The 25,513-nt window shown below is 46.9% G+C and overlaps 2 protein-coding genes across 2 annotated transcripts; one reads left to right on the top strand and one right to left on the bottom strand.

Moving 5' to 3' along the window:
• Window positions 1–944: 944 nt before the first annotated feature.
• LOC127332980 (COMPASS-like H3K4 histone methylase component WDR5B) lies at window positions 945–5,948 on the top strand. Its single transcript, XM_051359291.2, has 2 exons — window positions 945–1,721; window positions 5,313–5,948. The coding sequence occupies exons 1-2, from the start codon at window positions 1,026–1,028 to the stop codon at window positions 5,601–5,603; spliced, it is 987 nt and encodes a 328-aa protein (XP_051215251.1). The 5' UTR covers window positions 945–1,025; the 3' UTR covers window positions 5,604–5,948.
• Window positions 5,949–6,223: 275 nt separating this feature from the next.
• On the bottom strand, window positions 6,224–7,243 carry LOC139835519 (uncharacterized). Its single transcript, XM_071825376.1, has one exon. The coding sequence runs from the start codon at window positions 7,241–7,243 to the stop codon at window positions 6,224–6,226; it is 1,020 nt and encodes a 339-aa protein (XP_071681477.1).
• Between the last annotated feature and the right edge of the window lie 18,270 nt (window positions 7,244–25,513).

Raw genomic sequence — 25,513 nt, 5'->3', positions numbered from 1 at the left:
GTGGCTGCTTTGTGCAATTTTCTCATGTAAAAATTTCTCCAACAGATCACCCAAAATGTTACAGAAACCGCTAACATCTGTTTCCGCGAGGAAACCAGGAACCGCTCCGACAGGATCTCTGCCGGCAAACTACACCGGCCAGCGGCCGGTCCCTGCCTCCTCCGTCGGCCGTTCCGGCGACGGGAGGGGGTGGGGACCCCGGAGTATCGGCTCCGGCCAGTAGTTATTGGCAAGTGTTTTCTTGGGGCGCCTTTCTATGGAGAAGATTGCGTCGCGTCGGAATAATTTGCCTCTGCTCTTTCTCCATCTCGGCGTCACTCTAACCAGTGATGTCGGAGGGCAGGTGGCCTGGTCTTCTCGCCGGTCTTCGGATCTGGTGAGATTTGTGTCTGGCGGTTGGCGTTCGGCACTCTCGCGGGTGACGGTTGCGTTGGCTGCTACAGTTATGTCTGGCGTCTTGCAGTTGGGTGTGAGGATGACGGCAGGCGGCAGCGTTTGTCTTCTTCGACTGAGTCTGGAGATGATGACGGTGTTGGGATCTGGTGACCACGGGGAAGATCCCCGGCTGACGTGCCACAAAGTCTCGGGCTCGTCCTCTGCGACGACCCGGTTCATCGGCTCAAAAAGCATCATTGAATGCGATGGTGCTCTCCCAGATCTAGGTGTGGTGGTTGTTCGTCTCTTTTTCCAGCGCTACCATGGTGGCAGTGGAGGAAGATGGACGATGTTTCGGCGAGGCACATGTTTCTCCAAGGGTGAACTTGTAGTTTTACTTCTTGAGAGTTTTCTTGTGCAAAGTTGCTTGATGCAAATGTTTGTCTTATGTGGTGACCATATGTGTAATCTCTGTAAACAAATTGTCTAATGAAATGTATGGTTACATCAAAAAAAAAAAATGTTTTGATGAGGTATTTGGCGATGGTTGGGGACAAACGGTCACTTGCCACTCCACTTGGGACAAACCAGGCAGCAGGTGTTGCGGCCATTTCTCCTCTTTCCCAATCGCGTCCTGGTGCCGTCCGGCCATGTCTTCCGGGGCGCCGCCGCCGCAGCCGCCGCCCTACCGCCCGTACCGGCAGGCGCGCGCGGCGACCCCGCACGCCCGCGCCATCTCCTGCGTGCGCTTCTCCCCCTGCGGCCGCCTCCTAGCCACCGCCTCCCTCGACGGCACCGTCGCCCTCCTCTCCCCCTCCTCGCTCGCCGCCATCGCCACGCTGCGCGGCCACACCCACGGCGTCTCCGACCTCTCCTGGTCCACCGACTCCTTCTACCTCTGCTCCGCCTCCGACGACCGCACCCTCCGCATCTGGGACATCCGCTCCGTCCTCTCCGGCCCCAAGCCCGCCGACCCCGCCGTCGACCGCTGCATCCGCGTCCTCAAGGGCCACACCAACTTCGTCTTCAGCGCCAACTTCAACCCGCAGACCAGCTCCCAGGTCGCCTCGGGAGGGTTCGACTGCACCGTGCGCATCTGGGACGTCAAGACCGGCCGCTGCACCCGCGCCATCGACGCGCACTCCGACCCCGTCACCTCCGTCCACTTCATCAGGGACGGCTCCATCATCGTGTCCGGGAGCCACGACGGGAGCTGCAAGATTTGGGATGCGGGGACCGGGGCCTGTCTCAAGACGGTCATCGATGACAAGAAGCCATCGGTTTCCTGCTCAATGTTCTCGCCAAATGGCAAGTTCATCCTCCTAGCCACGCTCGACGACTCGCTGGTATGACCAATTCACTGCTCTTCATACCAATTAGCCATCATCTTCCTTTGATTCTAGTGCGAACCAAGCTCTCATGTAATATGCCTCTCTTAGCACTAACTGCACAAAATCACTCCCAGTTCACTCAGCACTAAGTAGTACAATATATTTCGTTGTTCTTTGATGTCAAGACCACTTCGATGTAGTTTGATCTTGGTACACTGAATCCACACTCTAGCTAGTTTATAGCAAGGTTCGGGAATGCGGAAAAAAGCGGTCGCTTAAGCGCGATGAAGCGTGAAGCAGAGGGGTACCGCATCGATTAGGGCCAAAGCGGCTAATTAAGCGCTAGGCACGATTAATCATTATGCTTTTTAAAAAATCATGATTATGCACGCAAGAGCGTTGAAAAAGCAATCCCGAAGCGTTATGTGCAGTAACTTTTGGGCCCATGGGAAATTGTCAGGACACGGTAACTTTTGGCGCGAGCGCGGGGTTTAGCGCGCCCAATCTTGTGATATTCCTTTTTCCTAGTATGATTTCTGAATTCTGATCGGTGATACACCTACTATGATTTCTGAACTTATGTTGTGAACTTGTGGTGTATTGATCTGATTTCCAAATTCTGAATTCTGTGATATACCTAATATGATATGATTCCTGAATTCTGAATAGTTATGCTGGACTAAAAGTCTAAAAATGAAAGTATGAACAATTGATCTCTGATTGTATGATACGATCTACTGTGTAGTTGTGTTGTTGTGTACTGATCTGATTCGGTAAGCTATCTTTATTCCACTGTTCTGTTCAAATAATACTTGTTCTTTGGCCTGAAATTCCTGATTTTCGCTAGTTTTTGGTCCTGCCGTTGACTAAGTCAAGAACGCTTTAGCACCGCTTAAGCACACACTAAATGCATAAGCTCTAAGCGGAAGGCCACCGCACCGATTACGCTTTCCGCTTTCCTGAACTTTGGTTTATAGTACAGTTTTCTGTGGCAAATTACTTTGAATTGACAGTGAATGAAAACCTTGCCCAGTTCCTAAATTTGAAATGGACCACCCACATGTTGTAATGGCATAGCACAAGGTTATAGCATTTGATGTTGAAATACACTAATAGGTATTTTCTCCCCAGCTTCATTTCAAGAAGCAAAACCATACAGTTCCAGGAAGCTACAAATTCTATTACAAAACTGAAAAGGGGTCTAGGCCAAACTGTCCACAACTAGAAAAGCTTTCAAAACGTCAACTGAATGAGGTTATGTGTTTGATGTCCTATTCCCTTAAAAGCCAATATGAACAATTCAAATGGAAAAGAGTGCACTTGACAGTGGATGAAATTGGAAAACTCTGTCTGGTGTGTCCACGGGTGCCGTTAACCACAGGAGATCAATCTGTTACCTGCAGTATGTTGACTGTGGGTACAGCTGCACTTAAAACAAAATCACCGGAGTCAAAACCAAAAGAAGTAAAGCCTAATTTCTAGAATTAGTTGGATTCAAATTGGTCCCATCCAACTTCCAAGTGCCCGTTGAGCGGCATCACTGTCTCAGTTTGAACTTCGACTTTTGAGATGTTCAGAGGATGAAAAAACAGTGCACTTGACGGTGGATGAAATTACAAAACTCTGTCTGATGTGTCCACGAACGCGTTAGCTACAGGGGATCAAGCTATTGTCTGCAGTATTTTGACTGTGAGTACAATTGCACTTTAAACACAATCACCAGAGCGAAAGCCAGAAGAAGTAAAGCCTAATTTCTGGACACCTAGTTGGATTCAAATCGGCTCCATTCAAGTGCCTGTTGAGCAACATAACTGTCTCAGTTCAAAATTTGCATCGGTTTCCTGCTCAATGTTCTCGCCAAATGGCAAGTTCATCCCCCTCGCGGTGGTCGATGACTCGCTGGTATGACCAATTGACTGCTGTTCATACCAATTAGCCATCATCTTCTTTTGATTCTAGTGCGAACGAATTTCTCATGTAATATGCCTCTCTTAGCCTTAACTGCAAAAAATCACTCTCAATTCACGGAGGATGAAAAAGATCATGTGTGTTGGATGGTACCACACTGTATTACCCAAAACGCAGAACTAAGTAGTACCGTATATTTCATTGTTCTTTCATATCAAGGCCACTTCGATATAGTTGTCTTTCAACACTGATTGCAGACTCTAGCTAGTTTTTAATCCAGTTTTCGGTGGCAAATTTCCTTTTACTTGACAATGAATGAAAACCTTGCCCAGTTCTTAACATTGAAATGGAGCACCGACATGTTGGAGTGGCATACCACAAGGTTGTACTATTTGAGGTTGTGGGTTCGAAGTCTTATTCCCTTCAAATTCAATATGCACAAATTTTAGAATGCCGCACACTTACATTGGTTGAAATTGCAAAACTCGTTCACAATTCAAACTTTTGACTTCTAAAGTTCAAATGATATAACAATGCTCATTGCATAATTAGGCTGTTCGGCCAAGTGGCGCTCATCCATTTTACTGTTACTGGAGGTGATATTTAGCACATTTATTCTCACATAGTTGCCACTTTTGCACCGAGAAAAGTATATGATTTAATGAGCAAGTTCTTTTCTTTTGGGGTATTCTCTCAAGCCCATGTTTTCAGTTTATCTACATGTCTGAATCGAATTGGGGAACTGGGTCTTTATACTCCCTGTGTTCTTTTTTAGTCTACATTCTACAAATTTTAAGACCAATTAGCAAGTCATTTAATACTACTACTTTGATTAAGACATATATTTAAAGAGAATGAGGGAGTATGCTTCAAGTTGCATGGAACAAAGTTTTAGTTTAAGACGTAGACTAAAAGAAAACGGAGGGAGTATGTTTCAAGTTGCATGTCTATGAAAGTGTTTTTGTTTTTAAGTATACTCTCTTTAAATTATTATTTTCTATAATTTAATATCAATCCCCTTATTCTAGTTATTATAAATTATAATCCTCATATTGTGATGAGCTTGTACACTGTCAGCAACTTGTCATTCATCTTTGTCATACCAAAACATAGTTTTGGCTGTTGCAAATAGCAATATACATGTCCAATGTTCATTTTGTTACAATCTTATCCAATAAACATGACTTTGGTGTGAACACCACCCCATCAGCACAATTTAATTTCCAAGCTTTGCTGTCTCTGTCACATGATCTAGTGCTCTTCTATCTACATTCTTCTACGACTTCTTTGTAGACTTCCTATTGCCATTGTTCTCTACCTGTTGCACAGTTCCAACTTCAAAGTGTTACACATCATTACATACAATTACTTGTAAATGTTTCGCACTGCAAGTCCTGGAGTCCATCTGGCACACCTGATGTTTCAGAATGTTACCTTAATGTTTTTAAGTGCTGTTCTCATCACTCTGGCTATTACATTTTACCACTTAATATTGCCAATTTTCCATGACGGTCTTTTAGGTCCCAAGATGCACCATTACTTGCAACTAAATATTGTTGCAACTCAAAACCATGAATTACATTTCTTTTCTAATCGCAAACTATGCTATGCAATCACCCTTGCTTACTAGTTACTACTAAATGTTGTTCCACCTAGCTTTTTTCAAATGCTTACTAGAAATGTGCCGATGCCTTGCAGAAACTATGCAATTATGCTACGGGCAAGTTCTTGAAGGTATATAGTGGACATGCAAACAAAGTATACTGCATCCAGTCTGCGTTTTCTGTCACGAATGGGAAGTACATCGTCAGCGGGTCAGAAGATAACTGTGTATACATATGGGACCTCCAAGGGAAAAACATTCTTCAGAAAATGGAAGGCCATACTGATGCTGTCATCTCAGTGTCCTGTCATCCAACAGAAAACAAAATTGCTTCTGGCAGCCTTGACAATGATAAAACTGTGAGACTCTGGGTTCAAGATGGTTGATGAACATGCAGAGGAGAGGATAGATAGCCTCTGTGGACTTTATGTATAACCTATGCAGGAATGTTCATCTCAAAGACAAGCTTGTTGCCGAGTCTCAACCTGGAGGTCAAGAGACAATAACTTAGCCTTGCACCGCTTTGTTTTAATCCGGGTTCCTCTTGGAGGTTCTGGGTCTCCACGGATGAATTGATCTCCTAATGTTGAGACGTGTTATTTGGTGCCAATGGATGTTGTAAAAGTACAGTATAGAAGAATTGAACCTCCCTGCTCATAAATTGTAGTGCTCGTTTACTGATTGGCAGTTCACAAAAGTATTAAAGTGGTATGTGGATAGTAGGATGCATCTGTCGGAGGACACTAATAACTCACTGGAGGCTGGGATCTTTGGTGATAGACAAGGAATGTTGCCTAATGGCTATGAACTAAACTTGGTTAAACTTTGATAAACTCAATGTGGGATGACGTGGATATAGATCAAACATATCTCCCTACATGTGTCATATATAAATAGAAATTTGTCATTAGTATCAGACAATATCACTCTTGGCTACCCATATTACACTGAAGTTTCCTACATGCATCATATATAAATAGAAATATGTCATTAGTATCAGACAACATCAACTGTGGCTACCCATATTACACTGAAGTGCGCTCAGTTGGAGGAGTCGCCGTTGTTGCAGCCGTTGACTGTGACGTGGCTGCTGTACGATGATGTTTGAACCGCAGACATAGCGAGATACATATTCAATGACACTGCAAGAGTCGGCGTCGGCGTCGCCAATGCCGCCTCGGATGCGTCCATAGGGGAGACGGTAGACGTCAATTATCGGGCGGTAATCGAACTTGCCATGACGATTTCTGCACCAGTAGTAGTCGCCGTAATGTTTGCACGAGTAGACAGTGTTAGCACAAACGTAAGGGGATAGCCGGGCGGGCAGCAAAACGGCGGGCGCCTTCCCCAAGCGGCCATGGCCGACAAACAAGGCGCGCTCACCGAGCCCGTCCATGGGTAGAGTGGTTCTTGCCTCCAGATCCACACGGTGCACCTGGTAGCCTTCCCGAAGAGTGTTGAGATTGTCATACGGGATTCGGTGGACTAGCATCAGCTCCCCATCGTTGTCCACCAGTCCCGCGGTCTGATCGTACAACTTTATTACAGCACGATCGCCTAGCTCAGCCGCCACCACCAGCTGCGGTGTGTCTGCGCTGGTGTCCACCACCATGACCGCATTCTCGGTGACACAGTAGAAGCGGCCGGCGAACGACAAGGATGCAACGACCCCCGTGTTGATGGGGTAGTGGATGATCAGCCGCGTCCAACACTTATCGCCGGGCTTGGCGGTGAGTAGCCAATACTGATTGAAGTGGAGGGTTACGGTGGAGTCATCGGCGAGACCGGCGCTATACACTCGCTGAAACTTGATTGAATACCCGCTAAGTAGTCGCTCGTGGCTGCCGGTCAGCGTGGTCGCGTTGGGGAGGCTTATAAGCTGCCGGGTGAGAGGGTTGAGGAGGCGGACGTCGTAGGTGCGCTTGTCGCACAGCACGATGAGGCCACCGGAGGTGGAACCGAAAATGTACTGGTAGCAGAGCTCGGGGAGGTCCACCAGGATGCGCTCCCCGGTCGAGAAGTTCATGAATTCGCGGCGCCTCCGAAGGGCGCCGAAGGTTCGCGGGAGCATGATCCACCGCTGTGGGTGGAACCGGCGGTCCAGGCCTCCGTGCGCGTGCGGGGACGCGGTGCATCGCCGCCACGAGCTGCATACCGCTCGGAAGCGGAGCTAGTCGGCGACGTCGATCGCCAGGACGCGCTCGGCGATGAGGCTCGCCGGCCCGGCGATGAGGTTCGCCCAGTCCCTCCTGCAAGCCGAATATATGGCAGGTGAGATGAGAAACATCTTCTCGACACAGATCGAGGGGAGGGGAACATGAACTCGACGTACCAGTTGGAGTGGGCGGCGGTCGACCCGGAGTGCTCGCCTGGTGGGTCGGCGATTCGTGCACGCTTTTGTTGCCGGCAAGACGCCGGGGCAGTGGTCGACGGCGACGCCATGTTCGGCAGGACTCGTGCGCCTTTGATCGGGTTGAATTCGCTTTTTTTTTAACAGGGCGAAGAAGGGTAAGATGGTGTATGGGCCAGGTCCGTGATGCGGCCGAGTTCGACAGGAACTCCGTCCCAGAACTCGTGTCGAACAATACAAGGCGTGACGGAACACTGTTGAATATTGACACTGGTTCTGACCTTCTGGGCTATGAGTACTCACCTATACGCAATGCAGAATTGGGATTGCCTATGATCTATGCAAATCAATTGTTTTCTTTTTCTTATTTGCATAGATAATTTTTACTACATACCTGAGAAATGTTTAACAACTTCAAAGCTGTAACAACTTACGAATGAATAAATAGGTAACATCGTACCAAATTGTGCGTCACTATTGTGTTACATCATACATCGACCAGCACCCAAATGAAAGGCGATAATTTGAGAACGAGGAAGGCGCCGTCGGAAAATATTAAAAGTAGAAATTAGAGATATGGGGTATTATCTTTTACCTACTAATAAAAGAAAGAAGTAAGGTTCTCTTCTTTTTTCCATTTTAAACTTGCCCCAGTTCAACAACATTGTTGTTTGGTCAAGAGACAATGATCGGGAAGAATTTATCCGGCCTGTTGTTTGGTCAAGAGACAATGATCAGGAATGAATTATGCTGCCAACGAGCGAGTAAATCAGATGGTGGTCCATTGAGACGGATGCCAAAAACAAGATGACTACCAAATCTCTAGAAAGTACTACTACCTTCGTCTAAAAATAGGTGTTTACTTTTGTCTTGATACATTCGTATCTAGATAAAGTTGAGACGACTATTTTTTTTAGACGAAGGGAGTAATTTTATTAAAAACTTCACACATAGATCAAGTTCCCCACCCCTCCTAACGCCAGCGAGGCAGGCCGGTGAAGTGGGAACCGATCTATGAAGGAGGCAGAGGTGAAAGCAGCGCTAGGTCACTACAGGAATGGGAGAAGACGCCGATGGCCAAACTGTACGCCGACGGCCAAATGTCGGGGCCGTCGGCGTACGGCCTCACCGGGGAAGCTCAGGAAGCCGACCGTCGGCGCACACTTACCATCGGCGTAGAGGTGGCTATGCCGAGGGCAGCCGTCGGTGTCAACCTGGCCCTCGGCGTAGCACCGGCGTCGCCCCTGCCCCAGCCCACACCGTCACTGCCCGCTCACGGCGTCAGCCAGACGCCGAGGGCTACCCTCGGCATAGGGCATGGCCACCCTATGCCGACGGCCACCCTCGGCATCTAGGGTTTTTTCTTTTCTTTTTCTTTTTTTCTCTCTCATATTACTTTATATTATATTTCTATTATCTATTTACTGGTATGAATTATGTAAAAATGGTTCTATTTTTTAAGAATTCGTAGATGACATATGTAGGTCCCACGAGTGACGCTCTTCGCAGACGGGTCAACCGGAGCCACTAGGCCCAACATTTGCTATCGATGTACATATGGGTAGATCTACGGGGTCCCCGCCCTACGGTTTCCTTAACCCTAACTCTAACCCTAACCCTAACCCTAACCCTAACCCTAACCCTAACACTAGGGTTTCCACATACATTGCTAACCCTAACTCTAACCCTAACCCTAACCCTAGGGGTAGATCTGCGGGGTCACCGCCCTAGGGTTTCCCAAGATACAGATCACCGGAGCGTCAGAATTGTTGGAAAACTTGCATCTACCCCTAACATATATGTACAAGTGGGATGTAAGGTTTGGCTAACCTTGCATGTACCCGGCGTTGACGATTTCTGCATACATGGGCTAGCACTTGGTAAAATCCAGGATCTGTATGTGGAAACTCCCGCCACGGCTAAAACGGAGCCTATTTTATGGTAAAGTATGCCCAACCTATGTTTTCAATGTACATATATCCTAAACAAACCAAAGCAAGTAAAAAAGTCCATTGCTAAACCCTCGCAAAGAGAAAGCTATAGGGGTAGATCTGCGGGATCCCCGCCCTAGGGTTTTCCAAGATACAGACCATCGGAGCGTCAGAATCGCTGGAAAACTTGCATATGAGATTGGTTAGGTTACAGGTATATGTGGTAACAAGGATCATCCCATATGATCTCAAGTTTATCTCTGGTTCACCTCCGAGGGAGTTCCCCTATACATCCAGAATCTGCATAAGTGTAGGAATCCCATGTCCGAGAAGCCGGACACACCTGGGGGTAGCCTTGGATATAAAACCATCTCAAATAACTTTTGTGCATGCCATGTGGACACACACAAGTTTTGGGCCCATACACCCCATCCGATGCTCGATTTCTGACGAAACCCTAGTTCTGTTGACCGCGCGGTCTACCCCTTTGACTGCATCCCATCGGGGGTCCCCCGGTGGGCATATGCCTCCATTTGAGCTTGGTTGGATCATAGGTACAAGTGGTAACAAGGATCATCCCATATGGTCCCAAGGTTCTCTCCGGTTCACCTCCGAGGGAGTTCCCCCCTATACATGCAAAATCTGGCTAAAGGTAGAACCCCCTGTCCGAGAAGCCGGACACACCTAGGGGTAGCCTTGGATATAAAACCATCTCAAATCACTTTTGTGCATGCCATGTAGACAAACACAAGTTTTGGGGCCATTCCCTAGATCCGATGCTCGATTTCTGACGAAACCCTAGTTCTGTTGACCGCACGTTCTACCCCTTTGACTGCATCCCATCGGGGGTCCCCCGGTGGGAATATGCCTCCATTTGAGATTGGTTAGGTCATAGGTACATGTGGTAACAAGGATCATCCCATATGATCTCAAGTTTCTCTCCGGTTCACCTGTGAGGGAGTTCCCCCTATACATGCAGAATCTGCCTAAGTGTAGAACCCCCTGCCCGAGAAGCCTGACACACCTGGCGGGTAGCCTTGGATATAAAACCATCTCAAATCACTTTTGTGCATGCCATGTGGACAAACACAAGTTTTGGGGCCATTCACCCCATCCAATGCTCGATTTCTGACGAAACCCTAGTTCTGTTGACCGCGCGGTCTACCCCTTTGACTGCATCCCATCGGGGGTCCCCCGGTGGTCATATGCCTCCATTTGGGCATGGTTAGGTCATAGGTACATGTGGTAACAAGGATCATCCCATATGGTCCCAAGGTTCTCTCCGGTTCACCTCCGAGGGAGTCCCCCCCTATACATGCAAAATCTGCCTAAGTGTAGAACCCCCTGTCCGAGAAGCCGGACACACCTGGGGGTAGCCTTGGATATAAAACCATCTCAAATCACTTTTGTGCATGCCATGTGGACAAACACAAGTTTTGGGGCCATTCCCCAGATCCGATGCTCGATTTCTGACGAAACCCTAGTTCTGTTGACCGCTCGGTCTACCCCTTTGACTGCATCCCATCGGGGGTCCCCCGGTGGGCATATACCTCCATTTGATATTGGTTAAGTCATAGGTACATGTGGTAACAAGTATCATCCCATATGGTCCCAAGGTTCTCTCCGGTTCACCTCCGAGGGAGTTTCCCCCTATACATGCAGAATCTGCCTAAGTGTAGAACCCCCTGTCCGAGAAGCTGAACACACCTGGGGGGTAGCCTTGGATATAAAACCATCTCAAATAACTTTTGTGCATGCCATGTGGAAAAACACAAGTTTTGGGGCCATTCCCTAGATCAGATGCTCGATTTCTGACGAAACCCTAGTTCCGTTGACCGCACGGTCTACCCTTTGACTGCATCCCATCGGGGGTCCCCCGGTGGGCATATGCCTCCATTTGAGCTTTGTTAGGTCATAGGTACATGTGGTAAGAAGGATCATCCCATATGATCTCAAGTTTATCTCTGGTTCACCTCCGAGGGAGTTCCCCTATATATCCAGAATCTGCCTAATTGTAGGAACCCCATGTCCGAGAAGCCGGACACACCTAGGGGTAGCCTTGGATATAAAACCATCTCAAATCACTTTTGTGCATTCCATGTGGACACACAAGTTTTGGGGCCATTCACCCCATCCGATGCTCGATTTCTGACGAAACCCTAGTTCTGTTGACCGCGCGGTCTACCCCTTTGACTGCATCCCATCGGGGGTCCCCCGGTGGGCATATGCCTCCATTTGAGCTTGGTTAGGTCATAGGTACATGTGGTAACAAGGATCATGCCATATGGTCCCAAGGTTCTCTCCGGTTCACCTCCGAGGGAGTTCCCCCCTATACATGCAGAATCTGCCTAAGTGTAGAACCCCCTGTCCGAGAAGCCGGACACACCTAGGGGGTAGCCTTGGATATAAAACCATCTCAAATCACTTTTGTGCATGCCATGTGGACAAACACAAGTTTTGGGGCCATTCCCTACACTACTAGGAAAACCCTTACCGCCGGCGCACCAAATTGGCCTTCTGCCGGCACACTGGAGCCCGCCGGTGCGAACAGGCCGGTGATAAGTGTCTATTGACGGCGCACCAGCCTGTGCGCCGGTGGTAGCTCAGTTATTGCCGGCGCACCTGGTCAGCGTTCGCCGGCAATGAGGTATAGCTCTGGCGCACGTGGTGCTGCGCCGGCAGTAGATGCTGTCACCAGTGGCGCGTCGATGTGCGCCGGAAGAAGGGGGTAGAGGTGCGCCGGCGGTATAATCCGAAATTTCAAATTTTACAGCATTTTCCTGCATATTACAATACATTCACAATCCATCTAATACAATAGATATTTATACAGCAGTACATGCAATATGAGAATCACATAGAGAGCCAAGTTTCATTTCGGTATCAATACACAAATACACAAGTCTCGTTTCGGAATGTTGATTCATACAACACACAAGTGCATATGCAACACCGAACGACGAAGTTTCACAAAGTTAGAAGTCTCGGTACATAGTCGTCACAAGTATCGTCATACACCTCACAATGTAGGTCCTAACCTAAACTACAATCACATAGAACATGACCAACATGGTCACGATGACCATCATCACGAAGGCCATGGTCTTCATCTGGTTCCTCCTCATGTCCCTCATCTCTCCCGCTAGATAACGGGCGTATCTTCCTTCCGCCTCCACCCTAGTGGGGTATCCCTTGTAGCTGTTGCCGCTGAAACGGTGCACCTGTCTCCGACAGTCCTCCCAGTCGTCGTAGACTCCAGGAACCCTCCCCTTGTACACGACATATGTCGTCGGCATCTCCATTCACAAGACAAGTAAAACGTTATTAGTACCAATGCAATGAACAAGTGCCAACTCAAATAAGAGACAAGTAGTATGAACTAAATAGTGCCTCATACTTTGTTGGTCGAAATAAATAATAACATACAGGGATGGGGTCAGTGAGGCTAGGTAGGATGCACAATAGATTGATATTTGTGGCCATCACACCAAGCCTCACTGGCCCCACCCCGGAGTGTACAAGTGACCGAACATTTTAATCATCGGCCAATGCAATTAAGAAGTGCGAACTCAAATAGAAGACAAGTAGTACGAATTAAATAGCGTGCCTCATACTTTGTCGGTCGAAACAAATATTAACATCTAGGGATGGAGTCAGTGAGGCTAGGTAGGATGCACAATAGATTGATACTTGTGGCCGTCGCACCAAGGCTCACTGGCTCCACCCCCGAGTGTACGAGTGACCGAACATTCTAATCATCGGCGAACTCCAAATATGAGGCAAGTAGTGGTCGAGTAAATGCAAATAATTATTAAGCTATGTACGCCGAAATCTTGAAATATATAGCAAAGTAAATGAAACTATAGACACATGTTCACATGCACATTCATACAACTAAATAAAAGCAACTAGTCGATTCTATGGGAATATATAGCAATTATTACAATACGGAAGTTCAAGGACATATCATTCAAGCTTTAGCAAGTGTTCCCGTCGTAGGATCAGGTTGTACGCCTAGGGGGGAATGGACGGCAGCCCTCAAGCGAGTTGAACGGCCTCTCATCACGCGACATCTCCAAGCGGAGTTCTATCTCATCATTAGGTGGTAGACCGTAGCCGTAGAAGAACTCGCCAGACCTATTGTTGACATCCTGCAGGATTATCGTGCAAATGAACTGCTGGATGCGACCCCAGTTCTTTCTAATCTCTCTATCAGGGACATCCGCCATGTTTGCAAACCTGTTTCTGAGATTCTCTGGCAGCAACATGTCATCTGCGTACTTTATGTACTCCAGCATCTGAAGGATGGCGTACCACGCGTCCATCCCATTGTCGGGCGTCGACTGCCTGAGGCAGGGGAAGTTGGTTGTGTGGGTTAAGACCAAGCCTCCTCGGGATTTCCTCTCTACTTTGAGGGGGTCTGCCTTGTTGGCGAAGCCGGTGAGAGCATCATTGAGAAGGGCCTTGATGTGGGTGTAGTCTTTCTTGTGGTCCCTACCCGAGTCGAGATAGACTGCATGCGAGTGTTGCGGGTGCACGACGATGAGGGTGCAGAACTTGTCTCTGCAGAAAACACACGGATTAACCTTTGGAAATGCAAATGGAGATATAGGATAGAATGGCAATGGGGGACTAGCGAGTGATTACTTACTCGGGGAAGTAAGGGATGAGAATGGCGCCCTTTTTAATGTTTGCCAGCATGAAATCCTCGACCTGCTGGGTGGCAATCGCCCGATCCCCAGCGTTGCAGATGATGCTCTCCCGCATATAGAAGGGGTCCATTATCGCGATGGTCGGCGTCTCCTCCTTAACAATCTGGGCAGACAAGCTAAGAGCAACTAGGCGAACCACACTAAAGTGGAGCGCTTCCATGCGATAGATGCTGAAGATGTCGTTGAACCGGATGAAGCACAAGTCCGCGGGGTACTTCTCGACGAAGTTCATGCCAGTTGGCACCTTCGCCACGAAGAGGGGGTAACCAGGATCTTTTGATTTGAGAAGAAGGTTCTCCACATGCAAGACAGTCTCATGCAAGCTCCTCATATCCGGGGTGAGTTTCTTCACGACATGCTCCGGCAGCATCGGTTCACCCAATTGATGCAGAGGTCGCCAATTGTTTGGCAACTTGTCAAGTAGTGGGACCTTGTCCTTGGATTTGGCCGCCGCCGCCTTGTCTTGGGCGTCCTTCTTATTTTGCCTCTTCCTCTTCTTGGGTTGTACTACTGGACCCTCCATCGCCGTAGTGGCCGTAGCACGGAGTGTGTTTGGGCTCAACATATTTTTGACAGTGGCGGTGGCGACCTCCTCAGGATTTTCCTCCTCAGCCGTTTCTTGAGAATCGAACAGCTTCTTGGAGCACACATATTTCAAGGCCGTCGCATCCTCATGGACAACTTGTGAAGACATATCCCATTGGAAGTTCTCACATTCGTATTCCCCGGCCTCTGGCGCAGCTGGCTGTTGTGGTGGGGCGCTGACCTCTGGCGCAGCTGGACGTTCTGGTGGGGCGATGACCACCGGCGCCGCTGGCTGTCGTGGAGGGACGCAGACATGTGGCGCCGCAAGGTGCTTGTCTTTGCTTGCCGTCGACCCCGAGTAGGTGTTGATCCGAATTAGGGTCTTCGGCCATAGCAGTACCCAACCCTTCAGTGAGGCCAGATTCAATGGGCTATCGTCATCGGCACCATGCGGTTGATTAGGAGGAAACAAATCCTCATAGCCCGGTAACGCCCGATCCACTTCAACCCGGTAAACGTCATCCGCCATATCTCGTGTGTGCCACTTCTTATCCAGGGGCCGAAGGATGGACCCCCTCGAGACGTCTTTGAGTTTGTCGTTTACTCTCATCAGGAAGGTGCATGGCGTTGAGAGCGCCTGCGAGAACATGTGTATGGCGTTAGAGAGAGGGCAAGGATGATGAAACTAATATATTAACTTGATGTACACATTAGTTAATTACCGTGAGGGCGTTGAGCTCGGCTAATGTCGACGGGCCAGCACATGCGGCGGCGGGCGTGCAAGTGACGGAGGGGCTGCTACCCGTCATGGACGGTGAATCCCTAGCACCAGCGACATTGCCGGCGGCCGGAGGAGTCTCCATTATAACATTGTCATTGCCGGCGGACGGCGGCACCATCGAGTTGCTGCCGTCGAAGCTAACCACTTGCATTTTGGGGGGGGGGGGCTTGTTTGCCACCCTCATACCACGCGTGTAGAGCGTTGAAATCTGCTTGGACTGAAGCGGCGACTTCAGCTTTGACTTCAGGTACGAGTGTAGCTTTGAGTTGCGGTACCAGTTGCGGTACCAAACTAGCTTGGACTTGGGCTAGGATTGACTCCCTCATTTCCTCCGCCTCCCGCTGCTTCCTCTCATTGCGCGCATTTTTATCGGCCGCAGACGACAAGCCATAGTGATCGTGCTTGTGGCCTGTACCGGCGCCAGCCACACGGCCTCTATGCGGCCTTCTCGTAGGTGAATGCTCATTGACGATGTTTAGCGCCCGTACGAGAGGCTTGTCCCATGCTACCCTGCCCATCGACGCCTGGGACGAGGAGCCTTCGTCACCTTGAGAAAGTCTTTGTCTTTCTTCTTCCTGCGGAAGAAACGTGAACCATTTAGAAATGTTGCTACTATTATATGAACGATACTTGATCTAATAAAACCGGTAAATTGCTTACCAGTTTTTTCTCCAACGTCAGGACCTTCTGGTCGTTCGTGAACCAAATTATGTCGGTTACGACATTGGGGTCCATGACAAGTTCCCCGGTTAGTTTCTTCTTATGGTACCGGGACCTGATGAATCTTCTTTCAAGCGGGTCCTTGTACTTGAGCCAGGGGTTCTCAATGCCGGCCTTTACATACGCCTCGTCCTCCTTCGCCCAATAGGGCTCCTTTCCCTCGTACCCACGGCTCCCAAGGTTGTGGTTGCCGATGTTAAGCTCCCGCATTTCCTTCCCCCACAACTTGCGATTCTTCGTTGCTTGTAGCTCTTCATTGGCCACAAAAGCATCAAAGTCCGCCTGGGAGACATGCGGAAAGGCAGAGTGGACCTCTTCGAAACCTTTGCCGTCAGCAATCATCTTCCGCACCATGTACTTATAGCTGCTGAGGTGTTTGGTGAACTTCAGGAGGGCTTGTGAGTTCACAATGTTCTTGGATTCATGAGTGGAGGCGTAGTCGCCTAGGAACTTGTATCGTGAGTGCAACCTCGCAATGAGCTGGGCTCGCAAATGCGCTTTGTTCTCAGCTCGGAGATCCGTCTCGTTGAGATTGATGACCTCTCGGAGGATACATGCCAGTTGGTTGCCGTACCCCTTGGCAACATCCTTAGGCTCCACCGGCAAACCACTGGCGGGGTCCACCTCTTTGACTGTGTCTCTGCCGGTGCCGACCGTGTTTGGGCGCCTTTCCTTCCGCGGCCTCTTGGAACCACTTGTCCCGGTGGCAGTACTCCCGGCGGCACCGCTAGGATCGTCGCCGCTTGTCTCGCCGCCACCCCCGGCGGCGCCGGTTGCCTCATCGCCGCTAGGCTCATAGGTACTACCCCTAGCGGTGCCGCTTGCCTCGTTGCCGCTTGGCTCGTCGGCACTACCCCTAGCGGCATCCTCTATCTCATGGTCCTCGTCGCCGCCAACACCAGCGGCCTCAGCATCCTCCTCCGTCCTAAAGAAGTGCCTATTTTAGTGCTCCTCTAACTGTTCTTGAGATGCCATGGTGGCTTGCACTAATAGAAGATGAAAAAGAGTTAGAATTCACGGAAAAATTCGGCATGACCTTTGCTAAAAATTGGTCATGCCGAGTGCTAGAATTGCCGGAATGGAAATGAATCGACATTCCGGCACTCAATAGCAACTCAATCCCTGTAACAGAAATGCAAACATGTATATGACAACTTCATTTTCACCGGAGCTCAACCATCACCATAATCAGCATGTTCATTTAGCTCAACCATCACCATAACCATAACCATAATAGCAACATGCACAGCAGCAGCATGCATAGCATCAGCATTTAAATACCACCAGTAGCATTTCCACTATAATAAAAAACCCCAATTCATTTCCAGAGAACCATGTACATCATTTTCATTTTGTTTTAAATGAACCAGAGAATGAATTAAACCCTAAAGTGTTCATTTCATCATTTTTTATACCACTAGCTACTGAATTTTTCATGTAAACCATCAGCACAAATCATTTATGAACTAAATAACCATAATCTAAAGCTCACAAGAATCCATCAAGTAAAATTTGCTAAAATTTATTTACAACCAGTGAGCATGCATGAGCATTTTGAACATGAGCAAGCAATTTTGCATTTCATTCATGTTATGAGCATGAGCATGCAACACCTACACTGGCAGCAATTCATTTTGTATATTAGCATTTCATTCTTGTTATTAGCATGAACCAGAGAATGCATTTCATTAGGCATTTAAATGAACCCAATTCATTTCCAGAGAACCATGTACATCTGAATATATGTATACAGTTAACATCAAATCTGGCCCAGTATTTGTACTTCTCAAATTATGTTTACAGAACCAAAGGAGCCCAGTAGCATTCTTTCTTTTTTGATCCATTGATCCAGAGAATAAATGCAGTAGCATTTTTAAACCAGAGAACACCAGTCAAGATGCTAGCATTTTCTGGGGATTTTATAAATGGTATGGTGAACTAAACCTGCTACTTCTTTACCTAGCAAACCAGAGAATGAATTCATTTTAGTGCTCTGTCAAAATTTCAAACCAGAGAATGAATTCATTTTAGTGCTCTGTCAAAATTTCAAACCAGAGAATCAATATGAGGTAGCATAGCATTAATTACCTAGTTCTTCTCCAACTAGCATTTAATCAAGAACTAACATACTTCCTACTGCCTAGTTCTTCTCCAACTAGCATTTCATTTTCCTTTTTCAAACCAGAGAACAAATTAAAACCTGAGAAATAGCATTCTCTAAGAGAAATAGCATTTTAGGATTTTTCAACTAACAAATTCAAACCAGAGAACACATTTTTAGCATTCTCTAACAAATTCCAACCAGAGAACAAATTTTATCAACTAAACCAACTAATACTAGCTATTTACATTTTTTCATTTAGTTATTTCTATATCACCAAAACAAGAGAACAATTTTTAGAATTTAACTAAATCAATTAAATGAAACCTACTGCTAGCATTCAAAATTTTATGTATAACTTATAATGAAAAATTGAAACCTACTGCTAGAATTTGAAACCAATTTTTAGCATTCAAAAATTGAAACCTACTGCTAGCTAAACCACCCTATTTGCATTTAACTAAACCAAACAATTGCCAATTTTTTCAAACCATAGAACCAATTGGTTTAGGGTTGAACAAATTCAAACCAGAGAACCCTATTTCCAATTTGAACAAGGAAATTGCAATATGGTTCATTTAAAAATTACTACATTTTCATTTGCATTGAACCAATGAACACCGCAATGAACCCTAATAGCAATTTCGTTAGGGCTACTGCAAGAACTGCAAGAACTAAACCAATACCAATTTTGGAGGCAGGGAGAGGGGAAGGAAGAAGGGGAGGGGAGGTGGAGGAGGTCCTGGTGGCGTTGGGGAAGGAAGAGGGGAAGGGAGAGGGCAGTTCTTACCGACGGTGGCGACGGTGGCTGGCACGCGTGCGACGCCCTCCTTCTCCTCCACGTGCGACGCCCTCCTCCTCCTCCGGTGGCGACAGTGTGGAGACGCCTGCTCCTCCTCCTCTCGGCGGCTCTGGTCCTCTCGGCGGCTCGGTGGCACGGGGGCAGGTGCAGGGCGGCGGCGGTTAGCTAGGGTTCTATGGCGGCGTCGAAGGAATGGGGAAGAAGGAGGGAAATCGAGTCGGCGTGCGGTTAAGTCCGCGCCGGCAATAAGTCTCTCCGTGTATACTTGGGACTTGGCCCAGATCACATGCAATCCTCCCCAACTCATATTTTCTTTTGTTTTTCTTTATTTCTTTTCTGGCCTTTTCTATTATATTTATGTTCTTATCTTTTCAAGATAATAGCCAAGAAATATGCATGAGTTATATATGCAAAAACAATTTCAAAATCTTAATTAGGCATTACAAAAAATATGAGTTATATATTACATACACAAAATATTGACCAACACAATATTAATTAGTCATACATAAAATATTGGCCATGACCATATGAGTAGTTATGAATTACACAAAATATGAGTTATAGATTGCAAATAAAGTTTTACATCATCGATTGAGAAGAGTGTTTCGCTTTCTTCTTGCTTTTCTTGCTCGTCGTTGAATAATTTAGCCCCGTGTCGTGACTTCTTCTTTTGAAGGGTCGACCTGACCTCGGTAGCGTGGTCCTGCTTCTTCTTGTGGTGTATGTTGTGTCTTCGTCCTTGGATTCTTCCATCATTGGGTCTCCGACTTGTCCTTCGAAGTCTTCCTCGTTGGCGACTCCATCCATTCCGACGATGGTCCTCTTGCCTCTCCTCACGATAACACAGCTAGGCCTGGATGGGTCGGTTATGAAGAAGCATTGGTGCACGTGTTACGCCGCACCCATGGCTCATTCTGCACGGTGGCGTTCGTGGACTTTGATTTGTTGGCTTCGGGTAGAAACATGGTGGTGAAATACCGGTCTTCTTTTGTGACGCTCTTAGCCCATCTGATACGGAACATCGGTACTTTCTCCCCAGCGTAGGTAAGCTCCCAGATTTCCTCGATTCTTCCGTAGTATCTAGTCTTTACGTCACCCGTCCAGGAATCCATCGTTACCCCTGAGTTCTGGTAAACATTGTTCTTGTCTTTTTCTTCCGTGTAGAATGTGTACCCGTTGATATCGTACGCTTGGTAAGTCATGATGTTGGGCGCGGGGCCATGTGACAAGGCCAATACTAGTTTATCCTTGTCAGAATCCATTGGTGGGGGATTAGCATCAATGTGGTCTTTGAAACCAGCGCGCGAAAGAGGAGTTGTGCTCTCTGTATATTTCTGCTTTCGTCATCATCGGCTTGCCACTGTTCTCTATCATGGTTTTGTGCTCTTTCAACCAAGGATTGATCAAGTCAATGTGTTGTAGCGCTACTAAGTTGGCCCTGTCAAAGTCGGAAGTCTGACCAGACATGTGCACGTGCAGTTCCTTCCTTCCATTTTTGTGGCCTACTCCCTCGAACCTGCGGAGGTGCTTGTTTTGAGGCAAACCAACAGGGTCCTCGATGTCTAGATAATTCGTGCAGAAAGAGATGCACTCTTCGGTGAGCCAGCCCTGGACGATGCTTCCATCCGGATGTGACCTGTTACGAACGTATCCTTTAATGACCCCATTCATTCTTTCAAACGGCATCATGTTGTGTAAGAATGCCGGCCCTAGACTGACGATATCATCCATGATATGGATCAACAGATGGACCATCACGTCAAAGAATGCAAAGGGAAGTACATCTCCATCTCACATAGGATCACCACGATCTCTTCCTGGAGCCTTGCGAGTTTCTTCACGCTTATCGACTTCCGAGTTATGACGTCGAAGAAGTTACAGAGCCCAGTCAGCGTTGCACGGACATGGTCATCCATTATACCTCGGATTGCAACCGGAAGAATCTGCGTCATGATCACGTGACAATCATGAGACTTCATGCCGCTGAAGTTTCGTTTCTTGGGGTCCATGTATCTGCTTATTAGCCCGGAGTAACCGAAGGGCACTCTGACTCCTAGAAGGCAATTGAAAAATTGATCGACCTCGGCCGGACTAAAAGTGAAGCAGGAGGGGGGACAGTAATAGTCTGGCTGCTTAATCCTTTTGCGCTTCTGACCGCCGTCCGCCTCCTCCTCCGACTGTCCCTCTTGGGCCGGCGGGATCTGAAGCTCTTCCCTGATGCCCAAAACTTTCAGGTCGTGTCTTGCTATCGGCCCATCTTTGGTCTGGTCCGGCATGTTGAGAAGAGTGCCAAGCAAGCTCTCGCACACGTTCTTTGTAATATGCATGACATCAAGGCAGTGAGGTGTATCGAGAATTTTCCAGTACGGCAAGTCCCAAAACACGGACCTCCTTTTCCATACACCAATGAGCGGCGGCGTTTCCTTTTTCTTCTTCTTCTCTCCAGGCTTTTGACGAATCTTTCCCAGCGCAGGGCACTCCTTCCAACCTTTCAGTAATGTATCGATCTCTTCGCCGCTATTCTTACGTGGAGGTCCTCGGGGTTCATTTGTACCATCGAACAGATCTCCATGTTCTCCACGGGTCAGTCTTCTGTAGCCACCTTCGATGCCCCATGTAAACTGTTTTCGAAGAGCCGAGATCCTTACCAAGCTGCATAAACATCGTCTCTTCCATGCACCTGACACATGCCTTGTGTCCATGGCACACCTGGCACGAAATGTAACCGTATCCGAGGTAGCCCTGCACCGTCGTGATCAACGCGGCTCTCAAAGGGAAATATTCTTCCGCGACGGCGTCCCATGTATCTACCCCTTCCTCCGCCCACAACGTTTCAAGCTCCTCCTTTAATAGTTCGAGATACATGTTGATATCGTTTCCTGGCTGTGTCGGCCCTTGAATTAGCATACTCATCTGTATGTACTTCCTCTTCATGCACAACCAGGGCGGGAGGTTGTAGATCCATACAAAAACGGGCCATGTGCTATGTGTGCTGCTCTGGTTTCTGATACGTCTCCGACGTATCGATAATTTCTTATGTTCCATGCCACATTATTGATGTTATCTACATGTTTTATGCACACTTTATGTCATATTCGTGCATTTTCTGGAACTAACCTATTAACAAGATGCCGAAGTGCCAGTTGCTGTTTTCTGCTGTTTTTGGTTTCAGAAATCCTAGTAAGGAAATATTCTCGGAATTGGACGAAATCAAAGCCCAGGGGCCTATTTTTCCACGAAGCTTCCAGAAGTCCGAAGACGAAACGAAGTGGGGCCACAGGGTGCCCAAACCCTAGGGCGGCGCGGCCCCCCTCTTGGCCGCGCCGACCTGTGGTGTGGGGCCCCTGTGCCCCCTCCTGACTTGTCCTTCCGCCTACTTAAAGCCTCCGTGACGAAACCCCCAGTACCGAGAGCCACGATACAGAAAACCTTGCAGAGACGCCGCCAACGCCGATCCCATCTCGGGGGATCCAGGAGATCACCTCCGGCACCCTGCCGGAGAGGGGAATCATCTCCCGGAGGACTCTACGCCGCCATGGTCGCCTCCGGTGTGATGTGTGAGTAGTCTACCCCTGGACTATGGGTCCATAGCAGTAGCTAGATGGTTGTCTTCTCCCCATTGTGCTATCATTGTCGGATCTTGTGAGCTGCCTAACATGATCAAGATCATCTATCTGTAATTCTATATGTTGCGTTTGTTGGGATCCGATGAATAGAGAATACTTGTTATGTTGATTATCAAAGTTATATCTACGTGTTGTTTATGATCTTGCATGCTCTCCGTTACTAGTAGATGCTCTGGCCAAGTAGATGCTTGTAACTCCAAGAGGGAGTACTTATGCTCGATAGTGGGTTCATGCCTGCATTGACACCTGGGACAGTGACAGAAAGTTCTAAGGTTGTGTTGTGCTGTTGCCACTAGGGATAAAACATTGATGCTATGTCTAAGGATGTAGTTGTTGATTACATTACGCACCATACTTAATGCAATTGTCTGTTGCTTTGCAACTTAATACTGGAGGGGGTTCGGATGATAACCTGAAGGTGGACTTTTTAGGCATAGATGCAGTTGGATGGCGGTCTATGTACTTTGTCGTAATGCCCAATTAAATCTCACTATACTCATCATGATATGTATGTGCATTGTCATGCTCTCTTTATTTGTCAATTGCCCAACTGTAATTTGTTCACCCAACATGCTGCTTGTCTTATGGGAGAGACACCTCTAGTGAACTGTGGACCCCGGTCCAATTCTCTTTACTGAAATACAATCTACTGCAATACTTGTTCTACTGTTTTCTGCAAACAATCATCTTCCACACAATACGGTTAATCCTTTGTTACAGCAAGCCGGTGAGATTGACAACCTCACTGTTTCGTTGGGGCAAAGTACTTTGGTTGTGTTGTGCAGGTTCCACATTGGCGCCGGAATCCCTGGTGTTGCGCCGCACTACATCTCGCTGCCATCAACCTTCAACGTGCTTCTTGACTCCTACTGGTCCGATTAAACCTTGGTTTCTTACTGAGGGAAACTTGCCGCTGTGCGCATCACACCTTCCTCTTGGGGTTCCCAATGGACGTGCCAACCACACGCATCAAGCAAATTTCTGGCGCCGTTGCCGGGGAGATCAAGACACGCTGCAAGGGGAGTCTCCACTTCTCAATCTCTTTACTTTGTTTTTGTCTTGCTTAGTTTTATTTACTACTTTGTTTGCTGCACTAAATCAAAATACAAAAAAATTAGTTGCTAGTTTTACTTTATTTGCTATCTTGTTTGCTATATCAAAAACACAAAAAAATTAGTTTACTTGCATTTACTTTATCTAGTCTGCTTTATTTACTGTTGCTAAAATGGCCAACGCTGAAAATACTAAGTTGTGTGACTTCACAACCACAAATAATAATGATTTCTTATGCACACCTATTGCTCCACCTGCTACTACAGCAGAATTCTTTGAAATTAAACCTGCTTTACTGAATCTTGTTATGCGAGAGCAATTTTCTGGTGTTAGATCTGATGATGCTGCTGCCCATCTTAATAATTTTGTTGAACTATGTGAAATGCAAAAATATAAAGATGTAGATGGTGATATTATTAAACTTAAATTGTTCCCTTTCTCATTAAGAGGAAGAGCTAAAGATTGGTTGCTATCTCTGCCTAAGAATAGTATTGATTCATGGACTAAATGCAAGGATGCTTTTATTGGTAGATATTATCCCCCTGCTAAAATTATATCTTTGAGGAGTAGCATAATGAATTTTAAACAATTAGATACTGAACATGTTGCTCAAGCTTGGGAAAGAATGAAATCTCTGGTTAAAAATTGCCCAACCCATGGACTGACTACTTGGATGATCATCCAAACCTTCTATGCAGGTCTAAATTTTTCTTCGCGGAATTTATTGGATTCAGCTGCTGGAGGTACCTTTATGTCCATCACTCTTGGTGAAGCAACAAAGCTTCTTGATAATATGATGATCAACTACTCTGAATGGCACACGGAAAGAGCTCCACAAGGTAAGAAGGTAAATTCTGTCGAAGAAACCTCTTCCTTGAGTGATAAGATTGATGCTATTATGTCTATGCTTGTGAATGATAGGACTAATATTGATCCTAATAATGTTCCGTTAGCTTCATTGGTTGCACAAGAAGAACATGTTGATGTAAACTTCATTAAAAATAATAATTTCAACAACAATGCTTACCGGAACAATTCTAGTAACAACTATAGGCCATATCCTTATAATAGTGGCAACGGCTATGCTAATTCTTATGGGAATTCTTACAACAATAATAGGAGTTCACCCCCTGGACTTGAAGCCATGCTTAAAGAATTTATTAGTACACAAACTGCTTTTAACAAATCTGTTGAAGAAAAGCTTGGGAAAATTGATATACTTGCTTCTAAAGTCGATAGTCTTGCTGCTGATGTTGATCTTTTGAAATCAAAAGTTTTGCCTAATGAGAATCATCATAATAAAATTGTTACTACAGCAAATGCCATTCAAGTTAGAATTAATGAGAATATAAGATTAATGGCTGAACTGCGTGCTAGGTGGGATAGAGAAGAAAATGAAAAACTAGCTAAAGAGAAGAATGTAGCTAAAGTTTGGACTATTACCACCACTTGTAATGCTAATGCTACACATGTTGCTGCACCTCCTACTAATACTAATAAAAGAATTGGTGTTAGCAATGTTTCCACTTCTAATGCAAAGCGCGAAAAATTGCCTGAAACTGCTAAAACTGCTGAAACTGCCTGTGATAAAGCTGCTGAAATTTTTTCCAACATTGGGGATGATGATCCCATTGCTTTCGATTATAATGGTTTGAATTTTGATGATTGCCACATCTCTGAAGTTATAAAGTT

This window comes from Lolium perenne, chromosome 2, assembly GCF_019359855.2.
Source record: "Lolium perenne isolate Kyuss_39 chromosome 2, Kyuss_2.0, whole genome shotgun sequence".
NCBI lineage: Eukaryota > Viridiplantae > Streptophyta > Magnoliopsida > Poales > Poaceae > Lolium > Lolium perenne.
The sequence above is the reverse complement of the archived record's forward strand: the minus strand, read 5'-3'. Positions and strand labels throughout refer to the sequence as shown.

Excerpts from the sequence above, each read along its gene's own strand:
- LOC127332980 (XM_051359291.2), top strand. The coding sequence starts at position 1,026 with ATGTCTTCCGGGGCGCCGCCGCCGCAGCCGCCGCCCTACCGCCCGTAC. Across the intron at positions 1,722-5,312 it reads CCACGCTCGACGACTCGCTG|AAACTATGCAATTATGCTAC; the intron begins GTATGACCAATT and ends GATGCCTTGCAG.
- LOC139835519 (XM_071825376.1), bottom strand. The coding sequence starts at position 7,243 with ATGAACTTCTCGACCGGGGAGCGCATCCTGGTGGACCTCCCCGAGCTC.